This window comes from Coptis chinensis, chromosome 1 (assembly GCF_015680905.1).
Source record: "Coptis chinensis isolate HL-2020 chromosome 1, ASM1568090v1, whole genome shotgun sequence".
NCBI classification, from domain to species: Eukaryota; Viridiplantae; Streptophyta; class Magnoliopsida; order Ranunculales; family Ranunculaceae; genus Coptis; species Coptis chinensis.
Window position 1 is genome coordinate 12,546,750 of NC_141456.1, and position 20,740 is coordinate 12,567,489.

General features: G+C 38.0%; 1 protein-coding gene and 2 long non-coding RNA genes across 3 annotated transcripts; all 3 read right to left on the minus strand.

Annotated features, from left to right (window-relative positions):
• LOC147522212 (uncharacterized) lies at positions 1 to 588 on the minus strand. Its single transcript, XM_086567324.1, has one exon. It carries the CDS (start codon positions 586 to 588, stop codon positions 1 to 3), a length of 588 nt encoding a protein of 195 aa, XP_086423450.1.
• Positions 589 to 1,943: 1,355 nt separating this feature from the next.
• On the minus strand, positions 1,944 to 3,646 carry LOC147522213 (uncharacterized). Its single transcript, XR_015195140.1, has 3 exons — positions 3,422 to 3,646; positions 2,518 to 3,056; positions 1,944 to 2,244 (listed from the first exon to the last, which is right to left on the minus strand). It is a non-coding gene; the product is annotated as an uncharacterized LOC147522213 (long non-coding RNA).
• Positions 3,647 to 17,607: 13,961 nt separating this feature from the next.
• Positions 17,608 to 18,022, minus strand: LOC147522214 (uncharacterized). The gene is made up of 3 exons (XR_015197045.1): positions 17,963 to 18,022; positions 17,771 to 17,876; positions 17,608 to 17,672 (listed from the first exon to the last, which is right to left on the minus strand). It is a non-coding gene; the product is annotated as an uncharacterized LOC147522214 (long non-coding RNA).
• Between the last annotated feature and the right edge of the window lie 2,718 nt (positions 18,023 to 20,740).

The window sequence follows — 20,740 nt, forward strand, 5'->3', positions numbered from 1 at the left end:
TCAGACAGATCGAGTAGGGAGCTTAGATTCAGCTTGAACTTGGGCTTTCACATTAGCAAACTCGGGACGTAACCCATATAGGAATTTGGAGACTCTAAATTCCTCTCTTTGTTTCTTCAACTGATTTATGTTTGTAGTAAGTGAGTGATATATATTCAGTTCTTCCCACTTGCTACGAAGAGAATTGTAATATTCAGAGATAGACATATCTCCTTGAGTGAGATCAAAGATGTTCTCATACAACTGAAAGATACAAGAAGTATTTTGAGATTGAGAGTATGATTCTTGTAGATACTCCCAAATCTCCTTCGAGGTTTTAAAAAACCGCATAGTATTACAAACATCTTGCTCTATAGTATTCCACAGGAAATTCTTAACCAAGGCGTCATCTTTCGTCCAGGTTGTCTTTCCTTTATCATCTGGGGGATCTATCAGATGATTTTTCTTACCTTTTACAGTAAGATAAACAGTAATTGCCTCTACCCATTGAAGGTAATTGGCAACACCCTCCAATTTGATAGAGGTCATACCAACATGGAAAATAGATATATTACCGAATTCATCGGATTTTGGAACAACATCAATCATTGTAAAGAGAAGAAAAACTCACTTGATGAAAAAGAATACGAAACTACGAGACAAAGAACTACGAGCGTGTGGCGCGCTTCGAAGAAGCTTTAACTGAGCGTGACCCGCGCCTGCACGTAGAGATTGAGAAAACCAACGAGATGACGATACCACGCCTTCGCCTTATGAAAACCTTACTTACTTCTCTTTATCAATACCGAGAGATTGCGGAAGCGAAACAATATTAAGACAACAACTAATACTAAAACTGGAACCTTGAAACTGAGGATCTCTCTCCTAGCATTCTCTAAACAGAGTCGGCTCCGATACCATGTTATTTATGCTAGGAGATACATATGGTGGTTAGCTTGTTAAGTTAAAGGGATTGAGTGTGTAGAAGAAAAAGAAGAAGAAAAGATGGAGGCACAAAAAGAAGGTAGGGTTTAGAGTATATTTACTCTAACCTACAATACATATATTTATACTAGAGATAGAATAACCAAAATAGCAACATGCTAAATAAGGTACGGTCTCACACTTATAGAATGTGTGAGACCGACACTACATACTTCAACAAAAATCTAGTTCAGTGAAGGGTTCATTCCTCCAAAATCTGGATAAGTACTTACTCCTTAGAAAAACGTTGTCCTTGGATAAAAGAAGTAGATAGAATAAAGCTCTCAAGAAGCTAAACAAGTAATCGTATTCTTAAATACGCCATAGTTATTTAACTTTCTTGTGCATTATATTACCAATAATTACCCTGGTATTAGGAGATGAAGGATGATAAAATCCAACAAACAGGCTTCCAAATGTTACAGTTACAAACCTTGGTTCCTTTACACCTTATTCATCTCAGATACAGTATTACAAATTATAACACATCGACACATATAAAGTCAAAGGAGATTTCATGAGTCCAGGCCATGCATTATTTAGAATTTCCTTCATAGTTTCTCCTTTTTCATTGCTCCAGCAGCACCTGAAGAAAGAAGCGTAGGAAAGGCGAATGTTGGAGCTTTACCATCATTTGAAAGTCCTGAGACAAGTGTTGCAGCTCACTACACCATTTTTTCGGTTTTGGAACGGACAAAAACTATTCCTGAAGAGATTTGGAACGGACAACAAGGGTTTCTGTTACCTGTGTTCCAAAATTGACAGAACACTTTTGGTGTGTTCCTGTTTTATAATTTGGATCGGATGCACTCTGTTACAAAGTTGTTATGGGACACTTTCCAACCGTTCCAAATGAAAACCAGGGAACACCTTAGATCCGTTCCAAATGAAAATTTTGGAACACTCCATATCCGTTCCAAATCAATTACAGGAACCAAAAAAAAAATATTGGTACTGAGCTTTCAAATTGCACCTAAAACTTGAAAACCTGTGTTTCAAAAAATCTATAAGTACCATTAGCAAATAAGACATATACCACTGTGGACAAAAAGTTACAAGACCCAAACATCAACACATAAAGCCCAACCACACTGATTTATTTTTATGCACAACTTACATAAAAAGTATCTTACAACTTATAACAAGTTACGATACAAAAGTCAAAATGGTTCACTATTGCGAGCGATCCAGTTTTTAGCCTTCCAAATTCCATTTGATCCAGATCACTCCATCTTCTACGACAACTTGAAAATGTAAGCTCCCAATATATCCACCAATGTCCTGGCACACAACACACGAATATATGACACACTCGTTACAAACTTAAAAATATTGTAGAAACAATTCAGATATTCAACATACAAACTAAAGCATATACATAAACAATGATAATGCAAAAGCATCTGTATCATGAAATTACTTTTCTTTGTGACAAGTAAAGAAGGATGCAAGTCATTAACCAAGACAATTCGAGTATAGAATAGAAGCTGAAGATGACAAGCAACAAGGATTTCATAATTATACTAGATGACGCAACTGAAGCAACGATTTTACCTGTCTAAAATGCCAATCTCCTTTCAGCACCAAAGTCAATGCATAAATTATAATAAAATTTGTGCTTCCTGCTAAATCCAGAGAACAATATCAAAGTCCAAACGTATCGGCATCATAGAAACATAAAAGGCATCTTGATATACCAAATTGCATCGAGTAACCTATAAGATGACTTATCTATACCGAAGTGTCCTTAATAGTAACTTAACTCATCATTACCATATAAAAAAATGTTTAGGTGAAATTATTCATGATCACAATCTCTATAGACTCAATTGTATCAGAAAATTTGAGTAGGTTTATGAATTCTATGAGTATGTCAAAGTATCATAGAACCCCACCACTTGTAGCTTTATGAACAAGTAATAGTTTGAGCTAAAAATGTGAAATTAAGCGATATAAGCAGAAAAAATTTACCTGCGAAATCAGTAACCTTATCAAATTTAAGAAGAGCTGTGATAAGAAAGAGCGCAAATTGATACCCCACCTTAATACAGTAAATCGTTGCTCTCCTTAATACAACTTGCAAGCAAGTACATCTGAGTGTCACTTAGTTCATCAGTAACTTGTAGACAAAATTATGGAAGAGAATGTAATATAAGCCAATAACAGAACCAACAAAATTGAAAACTGCACTGACTCACTTAGTGTTATGAGACAATGGCATTACAAACTAGGAACACTCTTATGGAGTATAAAGAAACATTCTTTTTTCTTCTTCAATGTTTTTTAAATTATGAAAAAGCCCATCATAGAAATCATGAACAAACACCAATATTCCATAATCTTATCAATAAAGTATTCTTTTTTATACCTTAAACTAGAAACTAAACAACACCCAATTATCAAAACAGTTAGAAAGCTATATGAATAGATTGAATATGTAAAGAGAGTGATTGATTACACTGAGATATTCTTGGGCATCTTCAGGTGGAGCAAGTTCACAGTAAGAAACGAGACCAGAGATTATATCTGCATCTAATTGAATACCCGTTTGTTTATTTTTGCAGAGATTTAACAATGCTTTTTCTAGCCATTGTCCTGACTTTTCGGGATTCATTCTCTATTTTGCTATGAAAAATTTACAGAAGAAAAAAAAACTGAAGAAGTATTTCAAGGAACTGGCAATAGATTCCAAGAATTTTAAGTGTTATTTTGTGTTATATCTGTTTGGCATGCGTCCATTAGTAGGGGTCTCTATTTTATTCATTTAATCGACATGGCTAAAACTCAATTTGCAATACCATGGATGTATATGCCCATTAACTCGTGTGTCTAAGGCTGAACCTTAGTCACATGGCTTGCCACTGATGTACATTGATTTATGTTCAGATTCATTTCTTATCAAAGAGATAATTATCAGTTAAGAGTTATAGTCTATCACAATTACTCAAGCTACAAGATTACTTGAGCTACAAGGACTCTCTACTCTACCTCTATAAATACCAAACTATTTTTCATAAGGAACTACGTAGAAACTTGATCCTTAGATAATAGATCTTGGGTACGTAGGCAGCTATTATTTGGTTCAGTTTCATCTCCCCCAACATCAAATTCCTCTGTTTCTTAGTGTGTTATTTACCATTGCTCTCGTTGTATTGAAGCAGTTTACTGCAGAAACATAATTAGCGCCGTCTGTGGGGATTTTTAATCCATTATCACGTGAAACAATCAAGATGGTAAGCACAAGCAAGCTGCCCCGAACGAATAACATATTCCTCCTACCAATAGGAATTGCAACCCTCGAAATTCAAATCACCAATGCAAGAATTGTTGAATAATCAAGTTGCTCTTAGTGGTAGGATCAATTCTCAACATCCAATCAGAAGTATGAACCGCCACCGCGAAAAGGCGATAACCGTAGGCACCACCCTAACAGCCTTTGCAACAAGAAAACCGACAAGTCAAGTAATCCTCCATGCGGTCCGCCCGATGCATCCATGTCGATCCTTCCGGGTTGACATGGATATGGGCGTGGACATTACTCTCACACCAACTAATGGAAAAAGTGATAGTAATGACCAATTCACCCTAATACGGTTGGCGTGAGTTACTTACGAGTCAAAATTTTAAATAGGAACTTGAGAAGGAAGTCGGGCAAAGAGGCAAAGGCGGTGGGCGATGTTTGCAAATTCAACAACATCAAGGCGACCCGCACGGCGGGACGCAGGCCATTCCAAAGTGTATGAGACCGTCTTGAACATCCACTTCATCGTCCTCGATAACGTGTTATTTCTCAAACACAATCAACCGATTACCGCAAGAGTAATGACCCTATTACCCGTGCTTATGGGGAGAATCGATTGGCGGGGATAACTACTACCCTAGACATGTCCGATCTCAAAGGGAAGATTTACCCGTGAGAAGCAATTTTAGGGAAGACCGCCATCCGGAGATATGTCCGACATGACCGAAGGCGGGCATCCCGCATAAAGAGCAACAAAACATGGAGAAGTGGTATAATTATACCGACCACTGCCAAGGGTGATAACCGACCTAGACAGTTGGTTATAGGGATAGACAAAGACAATCACCGGTTCGAGCTCATCATGCGTACCGCCAAGATCTCTAACTCCAATAAAAGATAATGGAAGGTATCCTTCTCCACGCGGCACGATCGGGGGTCCAAATGTTCGAGCCAATACTTTAACTCTAAATGAACAACAAATTGAAAGACTTGATTGCAAAAGAACTTAACGATAAAGAGTCGGGGGATGTAAGAATGAAAAACTTGATGATCGGTGATGGCGTGCCAGATAAGTTTTAAGCCGACATTCGTGAAGCTTACCACCATCCCGACTTCAAACAACCCGATTTTGAACTTTATGATGAGCCTGGAAGGCGATCCCCGCTTGCATGTTCTATCGCTCAAAAATAAATTGGTGTTATGGGGTGGAGATGATCCGCTCATATGTAAGCTCTTTCCATCAACTCTAAAGGGAGAAGCATTATCTTTGGTTTAGTGAGTTGCCTTCAAGATTAATTCACCAATTCAATGAACTAGAAAATCAGTTTGTTAATCGTTTCCACCACAATTGCAAGACGCCAAAAGATGTCGACTCACTTCTGAACATCAAGCAACAACGTGGACGAAAAGTTACGTACTTTTGTTACTAGGTTCCAAAAAGGCGGCAGCAGATGTTCCTTGTTTTCGATGGGATGCTTCTTTTTAGCCTTTAAAGAAGCATTATATTATGAAAGAGACGAAGTTCAATTTCATTGTAAGGGATCTTTACCACTCTCTAATTAAAGATGTCTCTAAAATGCGTACGATCCGTATGTTAGGGGGTTGAACAACACATCCAGATCGAGGAGAACCTATCGGGCGAAAGTAGCAAGAGACAAAGATATTCGAGTAAAGATTTTTCCGACAAAGAAGAATTCTAAGCCGAAGCAAGGATTCGGATCAACAACATAACGATGGAAAAATGACAATCGAAAGCAAGTCAATTTCAATCGTGATGGAAAGACTCTACCGAGCTAAAACTCCCGCCAATGCCAAGTACTCGTTATATATGAGAAGTTGAAAAGTGGGAATCTTCTTTCCCCCGCCTTTATCCACTTTCGGAAGATACCAAAGGTACAAGGGGACAAAGCCTTACGGTGTAAATTCCATAAGGACTATGGCCATGACACGTAACTTTGTCGCTCTCTCCGGGTCGGATTCGTAAATTAGTGGAGAAAGGACTTTTAAACGAATATCTTACTAAAACTCTCAACGAAGTTGTTGCAACTTATGAGCATGTCATTAATGTTTCCCATTCTCATGTTGAGTCTCTTTCCAAAAGTCGAGTAAAAATCAAAAAGCGTTTGAAAGTTAGTTATGTTGGTGAGTTTAACCGTGATCAACAAAGTCGATTTTGTCAAAGGAATCCGCACCAAAACTTCCGAAGAAGAGTCACCGATTCAGCGATGATGATCTCCTTGGTGTATATCACCCTCATTATGACGCGCCAGCTTATAATTTATGTGTCTATAGGTGCTTCTCGTGTTCAACGGGTAATGATGGAAACCACAGGGGCCACTTCCGCCATTTTCGGATGTTATTCTCGATGCAACTTCGCGGGGTATGATCATCACCGAAGACAATCCTATCATCGGTTTTGATCGGGACAACATCTTTAGCGGTTAGAAGAATTACCTTACCAATCAAATTAATGAACAAAGAAGTTGAGCTCGATTTCTTATTGATGGATTTATCGCTCCCACTATAACGCAATTTTGGGGCGATTGGATACATTCCATTGGGGAACAGTCTCCACATTTCATCGGTGTGTCAAGTTCCCATTATCCGGCATATTTGCTGGGTTCAGTAGTGACCGGGTATCCGCCCATGCCCCTCATGACAAAGCAATGGATGACTATAAAAAATCTGAAGTTCGAGGTAATACAATCCTTGCAAGTGCTCTACCCAAGTTACATTGCCAAGAGGCGCCCTCCATTTATAATATTGAGGCTCATGCAAGGGCGCCTATAGTAGATCGACTTTTGGAAGTGCAAGTAGGAGATTCAATGAAAGAAACCACTTTTATTTCGGGCCGAACTTTCGAAATGATAACAAAAAGAGTTGGTTTCCTTTACAAATAATAAAGCGTATCTTCACTTGGAAGATTGAGGAAATGCCGAATAGACCATTCGTTGCATGTCATAAACTTGACATTGATCCAAGTTTCAAGCAAGTTCGCCAAAAACCAAGAAGAATGGCACTTGATCGGAAGCTCAAAGTTAAAGAGGAGATTGATAAGCTACTTGCGGTTAACTTTATCCGACGAGTTACTTACCCAAAATGGCTTGCTAATGTCGTCGCAGTGCCAAAAAAGAACGGACAAATCAGAATTTGTATTGATTTTACAAACCTTAACGAAGCTTGTCAGATTCATCTGTATCCATTGCCACGAATTTCCGAACTAGTGGATGCCACTTCGGGCTTCCAACGCCTATCTTTCATGGATGCTTCTTCAGGGTACTACCAGATCTCTTTGAATGTGGATGACCAAGAGTTCACCGCCTTCATTACCGACCAAGGCATTTTTGCTACAATCGTTATGCCTTTTGGTCTGAAAATGCCGGTGCAACCTACCAAAAGCTTGTCAATACAATTTTTTCTCGATCCGCCGGGATAATAATGGAGGCTTATATCGATGATATAGTCGTTAAATCGAAAACTTACCGGGTGATCATCTTTCCGATCTTCAACTTGTTTTGATAGGCTTAACAAGTATCACATGAGATCAATCATGCCAAATGTTCTTTTGGCCTCTCTTCTTCCGAAAATTTCGGGATACCTCATGACTTGTAGAGGTATTGAGGCTAATCCCCGATCTGATACGCCACCAATTGATATGCCATCACCAAAAATAAGAAGAAAATTCAACGGCTTTCTTGGGTCGGCTTTGCATCTTCATAGATTTATTTCTAAATATTCGATCGTTGTCATCCCTTCTTCTAGACTTTAAAAGGGCGGCAACTTGGAACGTTGATTGTGAGATGACATTACAACAACTGAAGAAGTACTTGGTTAGTCCTCCTATATTGACAAGTCCTTCAACGGGTCAACCGATAACTTCAATAGAAAAATATTAATAGAAACCTAAATATTAATCTTACGCTTAAATTAATTCTTCTTACTCTCAAAACATATTCATGCAAAACATATTCATGCAATATAATGGAATTCGCTCCACTCTCAATCTATCAAGACTAAATAGAATTCAACTAATCAAACCCAAAAGGAACAATGGTGAGAGTAATGATTTGATGTGAATTTTCTATTCTACCATTCCCAACAATTGAATCTAAACAAGACATAATATAAAGATTTGTACTTTATTTGTTTAAACTCAATTTGAAACTACTCATGCAATAATTGAATTAAACTGAATTTAAAACTAAGATTGTGAATAAAGATAATTAAACTAATAATGACAAATAAGTAAATCTAAGGATTTAAGCTAATAAATAAATGAAAATGAAACTAGATTATGGAGAACTAATTAACTTTATTTATCTAATAGAACAATAAGAACAAGATTGAGTGAATGAATAACAACTATTTTATTTATCTAATGAATGATATTCAATGATTTAAATAACTAAGCTAAAACAAAGAATGAAACTAATTAATGGAATGAAAACTAAGTAATTAACTAATCTAGATCTAACTTTTTCTAACCCTAAACTCCATTAACATTAACTTTTTCTAACCCTAAACTCCATTAACAAAGAGTTCAACCTTTTGTTTTAACAAAGAGTTTTTGTTTTATACTTCCAGATCCAAAAATCGTGCATGGGCTTGGAGTCATGTTTTGGGCCGGAAAATCGGGCCCAAAACCCAATTTCTTTAGTCCAAAATGGCCTCTTCAGCTGCAGTTGACTTCAACAGACTTTTCGTCCACTTCTGCTCCTCTGATTGGGTTAAGGCTTAGACCATTGGAAAGCTCTTTCCGAGCCGGTCGTTTTGACATAAGGTAGGCCCAATTCCGAGGTCTGAGTCCAAAGATACGGCCTTCGAAGTTCTCATTGACTTTTGCTCCTTTATCTCGCTAAAGTGGCACATTTCCATCGTAATGGATTTTGAAGCCCGAAATGCATAAAACACGTAATCGGTATTAACTCTTACTTATTATTCACATAATTGGTCTAACAGTATGATTATTAAGGGGTTAAAACTACAGTTTTGGGCTCTTATCATCAACATATTGGCATATACCTAGCAGCTACAACTCAAGCTGTTAGTCTTTATTTTTTAAATCCGATGATGGTAGACCCATCTTTTTCAAGAAGACGTTAACCGGAGCTGAGTATCATTAATCAAAGATGGAAAAAATTGCACTTGCATTGGTTCATGCCGCTCGTCCATTAAAACCATACTTCCAGGGGAGGTTGGTCGAGTGTATCTTGAAGTATCCTTTTACGCAAAGATCTTTCAGAATGCCGCGGAATCAAAGGATTAGCCAATGGGAAAGTTATCTTAGTGCATACAACATTGTCTTTGAAAGTCGTCGCTGAAAAGGACATGCTCTAGCTTCTTTGATAGCTGATTTTCCGATTGATGATTCTCCTATTGATGATTTCTTTGCGCGAGAAGAATCTATGGAAGACATTTCGCCACCAATAACCGGGGCGGCGGCGAACCAACTTGCAAACGCAATTCCTAATCCCATTGACCTATGCATTGTTTACTCAGATGGCTCCCATAATAAATCTGGGTCTGGAATTGGCTGCGTTTTCGTTACACCCAGTGGAGAGAAGATTGAGAAATTTGTGCGACTTGGCTTCGCCGCTTCAAATAACGAAGCCGAATATGAGGCTGTCATTTGTGCCTTGAGAACAGCTTTGAAACTGGGGGCGCGAAAGCTCCAGTTCTACACGGATTCTCGCCTTGTGGCCAATCAATTTGGCGGGTCTTTTGAAGTAAGAGATGACCGTATGGCGGCTTATCTTGGTTTGATGCATAGCCTTGCTCAACAATTTGATAGCATCTCTATCACTCAAAGAGTCAAGAGTCAAGAGTCAAGACACATCACTGTGGAGTTCCAGAAAGAGCCAAGCATTGACTTTACTGAAAAGGAGTTGTATGACTTGTATGTACGTGAAAGCAATTACTTGGTTTGCTTGTACGCAACAAATAAATAATCTACCCACGATAATCGCAATTCAATCATGACTTCGGAAGCCGGAAAAGGGGAGATGGAAAATTCACAACATGACTATACTTTGGATCTTCCATTAGAATCTATAGATCCATTTGTTCCTCCCCGAATTCGCTTCAAAACAGATAGGTGAGTTGGTACATGAAGGATGATAGTCCCGGTTCCCGATATGATACTATCGAGCGGCTGATGATCTCCAGATGAGCAAGATTGGTGTCTTCCTTATATCCACTACTTGCAAGTTTCTTCACTTCCGCCAAAACAAAACTCATTTGAAAGAATCAAACGCGATGCATGGAAGTTTTGGTGATATCCGTTCGACGGAAGTTTGCAATTATATCGCAAAAGGCTCGGACTTAAACCCTATGTTGCGATGCCTCTCAAAACAGGGAAGGACTTCAAGTTTTGGAAGAGATTCACTCCGCTTATCACGGAAGCCACCCAAGGGACGAAGTTTAGCTCATAAGGCTATGACACGTATTATTGGTGGCGGAGATGCAAAAGGATGCAAAACACCTATCCGAGGTGTGAGCCATGCCAAAAGCACGACAATATGAGTAAACTCCCCGCATCGAAGTTACATCCCATGCTTAGCCCATGGCCATTTGCCAAATGGGGCTTATACATTATTGGCCCTTTACCTAAAGCTCCAGGTAGTATACGATTCCTTCTTGTGGCAACCGATTACTTTACCAAATGGGTAGAAGCAAAGCCTTTGGTCCAAATCCATGCTTCTAACGTCAAAATGTTTTTATGGAGAAATATTGTTTGTCGTTTTGGCATCCCTGCGGCACTTGTATCAGATAATGGTAAACAATTTGATGATGAAGAGATTCGTCAGTTTTGTGCTAATTTGAAGATACGGCATAACTTCTCCGCACCTTATCATCCGCAAGCCAATGGGCAGGCCGAAGCCAACAATAAGGTGATTTTGGCCAACCTAAAAAGGCGTTTGACTGGCGCCAAAAGAAATTGGGTCAAAGAGTTACCAGCTGTCTTGTGGGATTATAGGACAACACCAAAATATTCAACTGCATTATCACCTTTTAACCTTGCATATGGTGCTGAAGCAGTCTTACCTACAGAACTGATTTCCAGTACATCTCGGTCCGTTGCTGTTGAAACAGGTTCCAATGACACTACTTTGGCTCAGTCAAAAGCTCTTATTGATGAGGTTCGCTCTGAGGGACTACAACAGCTTTATTAAGTATCAAGTCGACATGAAACGGAACTACGACAAGAAGATCCGGCCCTAAGTCTTTTTGTTCAAGACTGGGTTCTCTCAGAAACCAAAGCTTGTAGAATCGGGAAAGTTTGGAGAAAATTGGCAAGGAACCTACATCATAGATCGGCCCAAAGATCTAAGGGGTCATATTTCCTCCGGTACTATTTCGGAAGAATGATAGAGAAGCCATGGAATGCTTACCACCTTCGCAAAGTTTTACCGTTAGGAAATTTTTTGCATTTTTACATTACTCCATCAATAACAAATCTATCCATCTATGTAGTTCGTTCTATTTTATCCATCAAAAAGGCATTCAACTTCCATTCTCATATGTTTGGTTGTCATTTTACATTACTCTATTCTTCGTACTCTTTACTTTCAAAGATATCATTCATTAACGTTCATTCCAGAAAGGTCATCCATATTATGCCTTTTCCGGTCCAAGTAAGTCGCATTCATGCCTACTTGAGGGAAATGAAATCAATAAGATGGTTATTCTTGCTCGGAACAATTATTGCAATACTCCCACAGTACAATATCCGTCCGTGCTAATTCCACTACTAAGGCAATGGCGTTGTGTTTTAGTTTGGTCCCAATGTACGGGTGACGACTTTGCACCTGTGACAACTCCAACAGTTGTCAGGCCTTGCTTCACGATCGGTACAAATATTTTGACACCTGAATAGCTAGGTTCAGTGAGGACGATCATGTCCCCTTTGCCTTTCAATAACTTTCTACAATGGTTTTATATTGGGGGTGTTTCTCTCTACATGGGGGCATCTCATTCTTTTTCATTTCAACTACATAAATCAACAACACTGTCAGTTTTCCACAAGTTTGTTATCTGACATCACAATGATATTCAATTGCCAACACATACTTTATTTTATTTTCATAAAAAAGAATTTTTAGCTCAATGGTATTACAAACGCACAATCACATGATCATTGGTTTGGGCAAATCCAATGGCGCCTTACCAACTTTTTGCATATACAACTCGTACAAATCTTTATAATTCATCTTCTCACGTTCTAGTTCATTTCCCGTTTCTGTTAAAGTCTCTATCAATTGTCTTACGGACGATTCACAATGTGCCATTTGCACGTGATCTTGGCCGAGCCACTCATTTAAATCTGTCATTCACTTGTTATTTTTCTCTACCTCTTTTTGTGCACATTTAAGTTCCTGATCTTTGGTCGCCACGAGTGACTTCAATTCTATCACATCTGCTTTTAAGTGTTTGTGTTCTTCCATTATCTCATAGGCTTTCCCAAATTCTTCGTACGATCTCTGCTCTGCTTCTTCCGTCCGCTCGGTTAAGTCTTTGTTTTCGTTTTCTAACTCTCTGTTGGTTTCGCTTAACGCTTTGTTTGCTTCTTCCAATTTTCAGTTAAGTATCTTCACTTTCTTTATTTCTTCTACGGCATTGACTTCATTCGGAACGATACTTTTCTTCGCGACTTTTTCATGAATTTCTTTGGTCCCATTTCTATCGCCGCTTTTAACATGGGCTTAAAAATATCTGATTTCATCAATCTTTCAGACTTAAACACAAGTTTGCAATAACTGATAAAAAAAAAATACTATCATACTTGGTTCATACTATCAAAAATCATTGACACTGCTCTGTCATATTCTCCGATGTTCTCCTTATTCTGGTCACATTCTTGATATTTTTCGAGCCCCTCCATTGGCGTGGTCCCTGGCGATCCCTTCACTTTGTCTTCCAAACTTGACCATCTCTGCTTCATCTACCAATTTCATCAGTTTAGTGTTGGACACAAATTTCTTTACCGACCTAACGCAATAGTAAAATTCAACGGTCAACTTACTATTAACAGATTCTGTGGTTTTCCTCCATGAGTAGTATTACCCCTGACAGTACTTGCCACTGGTCGTTGGATTCTTTGCTCCTGCATTTTGCTTTGCCGTTTGTTTTCTTTCACCAACTTTGTGTTCTTCGTTGCACTATCTTTTGCAAGTATCATTGTTTCGTTCTTTTCCCAGCTATTCTTTTCCTGTATATACCAAACCAAAGCGAGATATTATATCTCCCCACACTTTTACATATCTATGTTTTCTACGGTACATACATTTTCCTCGTTGTGTTGAGAATGTATTATTGTTAAATGCAGGTTGTTTTGTGCATTGTAATCTCATCCCTCGAGGCATCATACATTGTGGCGTTGGTTGTCTCTCTCGTGGTCTCCGTTAAGCCCATTTTCTAGTGGAACATCTTCTTTTTGTACAATTCGCTATTTGTATTTGGCAATCTCAGCACTAATTCTCGCTTTGTTAATTCCATTCCATCTTCTTTTTCACTATTGCTATCGCTGCCAAATATTGCATTTCTAATACTCTTACTCTTCTTCGCCATTTCACTATGTGTCTCCCTAGACCAATCGGGCCGTCGTTCGATACCCCCATAGTGTCAGAAATCAACAATATCATCAAAGTAGCTCGGATCTACCAATTTTTACAAGACATTCATGAAAAGAAGAAAGGTTGTTATCTACTTCCTTGTCTAATTCAATGTCTGGTAGTATACTCTCGTTTTCTGTTAGACACAAAATAACTCATGTTAATCAACAGTTTACTATAGTACAATTTTCAATACTTATGTTTTGGCTTACCTCGAAATTTGTTCGGCACTTTAAACTCTGTTGGATTCCACTTCCCGCGCAAGCGGTACAGAAATCTATCCCATCTGGTATATACTTTTGGGAACCCTTTAAAACTTCTGTTTGGATTCTTGAATTCAACTTCAAATTTTATGTACCCTTTCGTCAGTATGGCTTTCGGTCGTATCAACGCGTAGAATTCTTGAGCCCCGAACCTTCTGTTAAATTCATTTTGTAAACTGTGCGCTCTCGTAAAGATTAACCAGAACAATATTGGCAGTTGTCCTGGTGCAATTTGCCACCACTCCAATAATTGCGCAATTTCTTTGCTCAACGGAATTGCACTCCCGCAACTTAATTGTGAGCACGTCATTACTACTTCATCTTCTTCAACTTTCGTTCCAAATTCATACACTTCGTCCATCTCAAATCTCTCGAGTGCTAATATTTTCCGTAATTCTTTAAGTGACTATCGCCGCGGCGTTGTGTATTCGTTGTATCTGTTACATTCTTTCCACCTCACCAAATCTACGATCGTCATCAAGTTTTTTTTCTTCTCAATTATCTTTCACCTGTTTGATACGGTCGTTTCTACCTGCAAGAAAAAAAAAAAAAAAACCGGATTAGATAGCTCAAAAACCGGGTTCACTAAGTCCACAAGGGTGAACCGGGCCAGATTGATGGGACACAGGTACGGTGCCCTTCCTTAGAGGGCACTACACCGTATCATGTTTGGTTAAAACTAGTTTTGAATACAGCGCCTTCATCGTCTTCACCATCTCTACAAAGAAATCATGAAGAATTAAGCTCAACACCAAATGGTTTTCTTTTTCATCTCCACATGTTCCATGCAACGAATTCCTAAGGACAAAATTCAACAGTTCAAAGGCCATGCATAAAAAATAAAAAAAGAAAAAAAGAAAAACGACAGCAGCATACCGCGCCAAGTTTGTTTACCACAAACATCGAAATCCAAGATGAGCTAAAAAGTGGCAGTTTGATGGAAGCGGCTGATTTTTTTTATGCGGGGTGCTGATCTAAAGAGGGACACCACTTTGCAACCAAACTCACCAGAGTTTAAAGACTTGTGATCCAACCCACGATAATCAGCACCGCCATGCGATATTTGATCGTTTTTTATTGTGCAGAAATCTGAAATCTGGATCACGTGAGTACCTCATTCACGCAAAGCTTCATGGTGAGAGCACGTCGTTATGAGGCAAGAATAAGCTCTGCCACCAAAGGCCACTTTTTTTTGCCGCCAGCCCCGAAGTCTAACCCGGACACCGGCGAGAGTTTATATATAAATATAGTTTGCTGGAGATAGAACATACCTGCTAGTCTATGCGAAGACGAAACACAGCGTTCTAGATCGGCAGTATTGCGACTTCAGGGAGTCTTGACCACGTCTGTTTGATAAACGCAACACTTATATAGGGTTTCCGAGCTAGTTTTCCATTGTTGGTGGGATTCTTCTCTAACTCCAACTCCTTCCAACTTCATCTCTACTCTCAATTCTTATCTACTCCACATTCTTATCTCATCCGAACACTTTGAGTCCGATTAATGTTTAACTTCCTTTTATTACTATTATTACTATATTGCCCCTACGTATAATTTCATCGGTCTAATCCTAGTATCGTTATTCCGGTGGCACGCGGCGTCGAAATCAACTTTCGTATATGGTCACGTAATCGTTGATGCATTTTTTAGGCAATCAATTTCTTTCAAATTTTTTTTCTCGTGCATTTTAAGTCATTTTTAACTACAATCGTCGTGATAATCGTTAATTTGACATTATTTCATTTCCGATAATTCACAAAAAATTTCCGATTGTCCATTTTCCTATCGTTTACGTTCACACGATACTTTGTTATACATTCCGCTTACTCTTTTCTTATTCCAAGTTTTCCTTGATTTTTCTTCTCTTCGTTGCCATGTTAACTTTGTTCGCATGACAAAGAGGGGGCGGTGTTTCAACCCTCACCTACGTGGCAAACGTCCATTAGTAGGGATCTCTATTTTATTCATTTAATCGACAGGGCTAATGCCCAATTTGCAATACCATGGATGTACTGGCCCATTAACTCATGTGTCTAAGGCTGAACCTTAGCCACATAGCTTGCCACTGATGTACATTGATTTATGTCCAGATTTATTTCTTATCAAAAAGATAATTATCAGTTGAGAGTTATAGTCTATCACAATTACTCAAGTTACATGATTACTTGAGCTACAAGGACTCTCTACTTTACCTCTATAAATACCAAACTATTTTTCATAAGGAACTACGTGGAAACTTGATCCCTAGAGAATAGATCTTGGGTACGTAGGCAGCCATTATTTGGTTCAGTTTCATCTCCCCCAACATCAAAGTCCTTTGTTTCTTAGTGTGTTCTTTACCATTGCTCTCGTTGTGTTGAAGCAGTTTACTACCGAAACAATATCTAATGACATTTTGAGCAACTATATCTTCATTACTTATCTTAATAAACTTTCAATCTTATTCATCAAAAATCTTACAAATAAAATGATTACATAACGTATGATCATCAACCTCCAAACAACAAAGATTTTCCTGACAATGTTTATTAAAGATGTGGAACAAATGATTTGTCTATTTTAGTATTAAATGTAATAACAGTTTGTACCAAGTGAGTAATAACACAGTTAGCCAAGTTGAAACATTTGGAGAATAAAAAATATTCAAAACTCCTAAACAAAGATATGGTTTTACAAATAAAGGAGCATGGCATTGGCTACTAGTCTACAAGAGTATCGCCCGCCCAAACAAAAGTAAGACATCAGCCTATCGTTCTCTCACCTTCTATTCGTAGTCATATGTTTATCAGTATATATTAGTTATAAATCAAATTAAAATGAGATTCCGTACAACGACAAAAAATAGTTCCATAATCCAATTAGCTGATATTCATCTACTTCTATTGACAAGTGAATAATATAAAGTCAACTTTCACAATCCAAGGTCAATAAGTAAAAGTGTGAACATAATTAGAATGAATAATTAAAAGTGTGAACAGGCAGTACCTTCATGAGAATTAGGAAGTCTATATTTTGTCATTCATAGGTTTAGAAGCAACACTTGCCAATGGTGGAATGTAACTGAATAGGAACTTCAAGTGCATCAACATCCTTAGTCATTGATTTAGGTGTCAAGAAAATATTAAACCATCTGGGCCTCAATAGATCCTTAGAGTAGAACACTTGGTATGCTTGAGATGCTAAAATGAAAGATTCGTCCTCTTCTCGGTTCCTTCCTTTGAATTTTTCCATATTCACTATAACCAAATTTGTATCAGGATCAACTTTGCAGCCAGTTGTTCTATCCTCAACTCTGACCCAGTCACAGCAAGATACAACTTGGCTAAAATCAGTATAATCCATCTCAAATATATGCCTCACGACCCCATTGTAGGTTGTCTCCACTACCTTGTAATTCCTATCCCTAAGCTTGCCGGTAGTTAGTGAATCGTTCATATAGACCACTGCTATTCTGTGTTTACCCTTTTTGGTATCACGCGTTGGCTCGCAAAGAAGACAAAAAACAATGATATGATATATGTTATAAGATATTGCCTTGAAGTTAGGACCATCTGCTAACCGCTTCAAACGAGACTCGCCTTCAACATGTTCCAACTACAATAGAAATTAAGGATTTACTTTATTGACCTCACTACCTTAAATTCAATGGGCATAATTAAAGATCCTTTAAAGGAAAAGAAACCTAAACAAACCTACTTTCGCAGCCAAGGAATGAAATCAATTTGTTTACTCTTTAGCATGCTTCTCTTTCTCTTCCGCCCACTTGTGGTGATTGATCTTAAGTAGGCTTCATACTCCCTGTTACATGAATAATAAAATTAATCTATAATATGTGTACGTACTTTTTACTTTTTACTGTATAAAAATATGAGTAGAATCATTACTTCTTCCAAGAATGGATCCCATCATGGCAGTGTATAACCCATTTATGCACTTGTTCAAACTGTAAGTTAGATAACCTTACATATTTGCTTTTCCCCAAAGGCCCTTCATCCACATATTTACCACCTGCATCTAAAAACCCTTGATGCGAACGCTAGTGGCTTCCTTTCTCACCATTCGGCATATACTCCATAGAATACAAAATCGACTCCTCTTCAAGGTAGCGCTCTGCAATGCACCCTTCAGGATGTGAAAAATTCTTCACATAGCCTTTATAAACTTTCATTAACCTGTCAAGTTACATTTTAATTATCAGTTAACACCCCAAGTAATAAAATAAAAAACATAGAACAAGAGAACAAAGAATATAGACTTACCTTTCGAAAGGGTACATCCAACGGAACCAAACAGGGCCGGAAGCCAATGCTTCATCAGCTAAATGAAGCATTAAGTAAATGCTAATAACAAAAAAAGACGGGGGAAAAAACTTTTCCAGTACACACATTGCCTCGACAAGACGATTTTTAGAGATAGTAAGATCATCCACTCTAATTTATTTAGCACACAAGACATTAAAAAAACTACAGATATGCTGAATAACAGTGCACAAAGTCTTGTGTTGTGAGAACGCATGTTGTAACAACACCGGTAATAACTGTTGCATGATTACATGGTAATCATGTGACTTGAGCCCTTTAATTTCAAGGCTTTCCATGTTCACACAACGTCTCCAACTTGAGCTATAACCTTTTGGCACCTTTAACTCATGCAACACACAACAAAACAACTCTTTTTCACTACGACTTAAAGTGAAAGGTGCCTTTGGTTTAACTGTCTTACCATCTTTTTTGCTTTAACCACAACTTCTTTCTTATTTTCAACCTCTTCAAGTAATCACGAAACTCATCACATCTTTTGTTTTCTCTTTGACATCCAATATTGTCGATAAAAGATGGTCGGCAACATTTTTCTCAACATCCATGACATCAAGATTGTGAAAAAAAGTTAAGTCCTGCAGAAATTGATATCCATAGTTAAATTTAACATATAACTATATAAATGTGAAAAAAACTCAAATAAAGACAAAAATTACCTTCTTATAATCCAATTCGAAGAGAATTGATTTCTTGTACCACGCAGTTAGTTTTCTCAGATTCTTTATCTTCTTTCCTTTTCCATGACTCTTATCATTCTTTCCCTTTCCCCGACTCCTCCCTTTCTTTCCTTTAGATTTACCAACTTCCATTTGAATATCTTTAACCATTTGTTCAACTTCTAAACCTGTCAACCTCTCAGGAAAGATATTGTGTTCTTCTTCATTATTAAAGTTGTTGTTTCTGTCCTAAATACATGATCTAAAGGAAGAAATCTTCTAGAGCCTTGATAAACATGCTTCTTGCCACTATGAAGTCTCTTAGAATGGGTTCCCTCAGCACAAACAGGACAAGCATATGCTCCTTGTGTTACACAACCCGATACACTCCCATATGCAGGTAAATCTTGAATTGTCCACAACAATATAGCTTTTAAATTAAATGTTTTTTTAGCATGGGAATCATAAGCAGCCACTCCACTACGCCATAGCTCATTCAACTTAGCAACCAATGGCTGTAAATAAGTATCAATGTTCTTATTTGGAGCGCTTGGACCCGAAATCAATAAAGTCAACATCGAAAATTCTTTCCTCATGCAGTAAGAAGGAGGCAAATTATAAGGTACTATAATAACGGGCCAACAACTATAAGCGCTACTTAAATGGCTAAATGGATTAAAACCATCTGTTGCAAGTCCTAAACGCACATTGCGTGCTTCCTCGGCAAAGTTAGGCCAAGTGGTATTTACCTTAAGCCAAGTAGGAGAATCAACCGGATGCAGCATGACTTCAGTGGATGGCGTTATCTTAGGATGCCAAGTCATTAGTTCAGCTATCCATGGTATGATGTAGAAAAAAAAAATCATTAGTTATAATCTTAATAAACCAACAATAGACAATATGACACACAATCAACTATTTTCTTCTCGAGTACACTAAGCTGTATAGCCTTTTTAACCTTGGTATAAGGAAAATATCTCAAAACTTTAGCGGGAACTTTTGTTGGCTGGTCTTCTATCAAGTACTCCAACTTCCATCTAGATGTATGACATATGGGACAAAATTGTGTTGTTTTATTTTCATCACCCCAATAGAGAATACAATCATTCGGGCAAGCATCTATTATCTCGTAATCCATTCCCATAGCTTTGATCATTTTTTTAGCTTCATAAGTGCTATTTGGTAATGTGTTCTCTTCTGGTAACCAATTTTTCACTACTTAGAGGAAATCACTCAAGCTATTATCGGACCAACCATGCCAAATATACACCTCAACTGTGGCCAACAATTTTGTTTGCTTTCCTACACATGAAGGGTACAAAGGCAGTTTTGCATCATCTAAAATAGACTTATACTTTCTAGTTTGGCAATCCTGGTGAGCATTAAACTCTAAATTAGACCAATCTTCGATTTCATTTCTTCTAATATCCTCCACAAAAGCATTAGCATTTTCACCAACTCTTCCAAAAGCATCATTGACGAGATCCACCCCTTCTTGATATGCATCAATGTCTCCCTCTTCATAAAAATGATCTATATCAATCTCTTCATCAACGCTATTTGACATTAAAAATGTCTCAAGTTTTTCTGCGTCTCTTTCACCATGAACAAACCACACAATGTATGATGTATCTATACCATGATGCAACAGGTGATAATGAACCATACCAAAAGGGATCTTCCCATG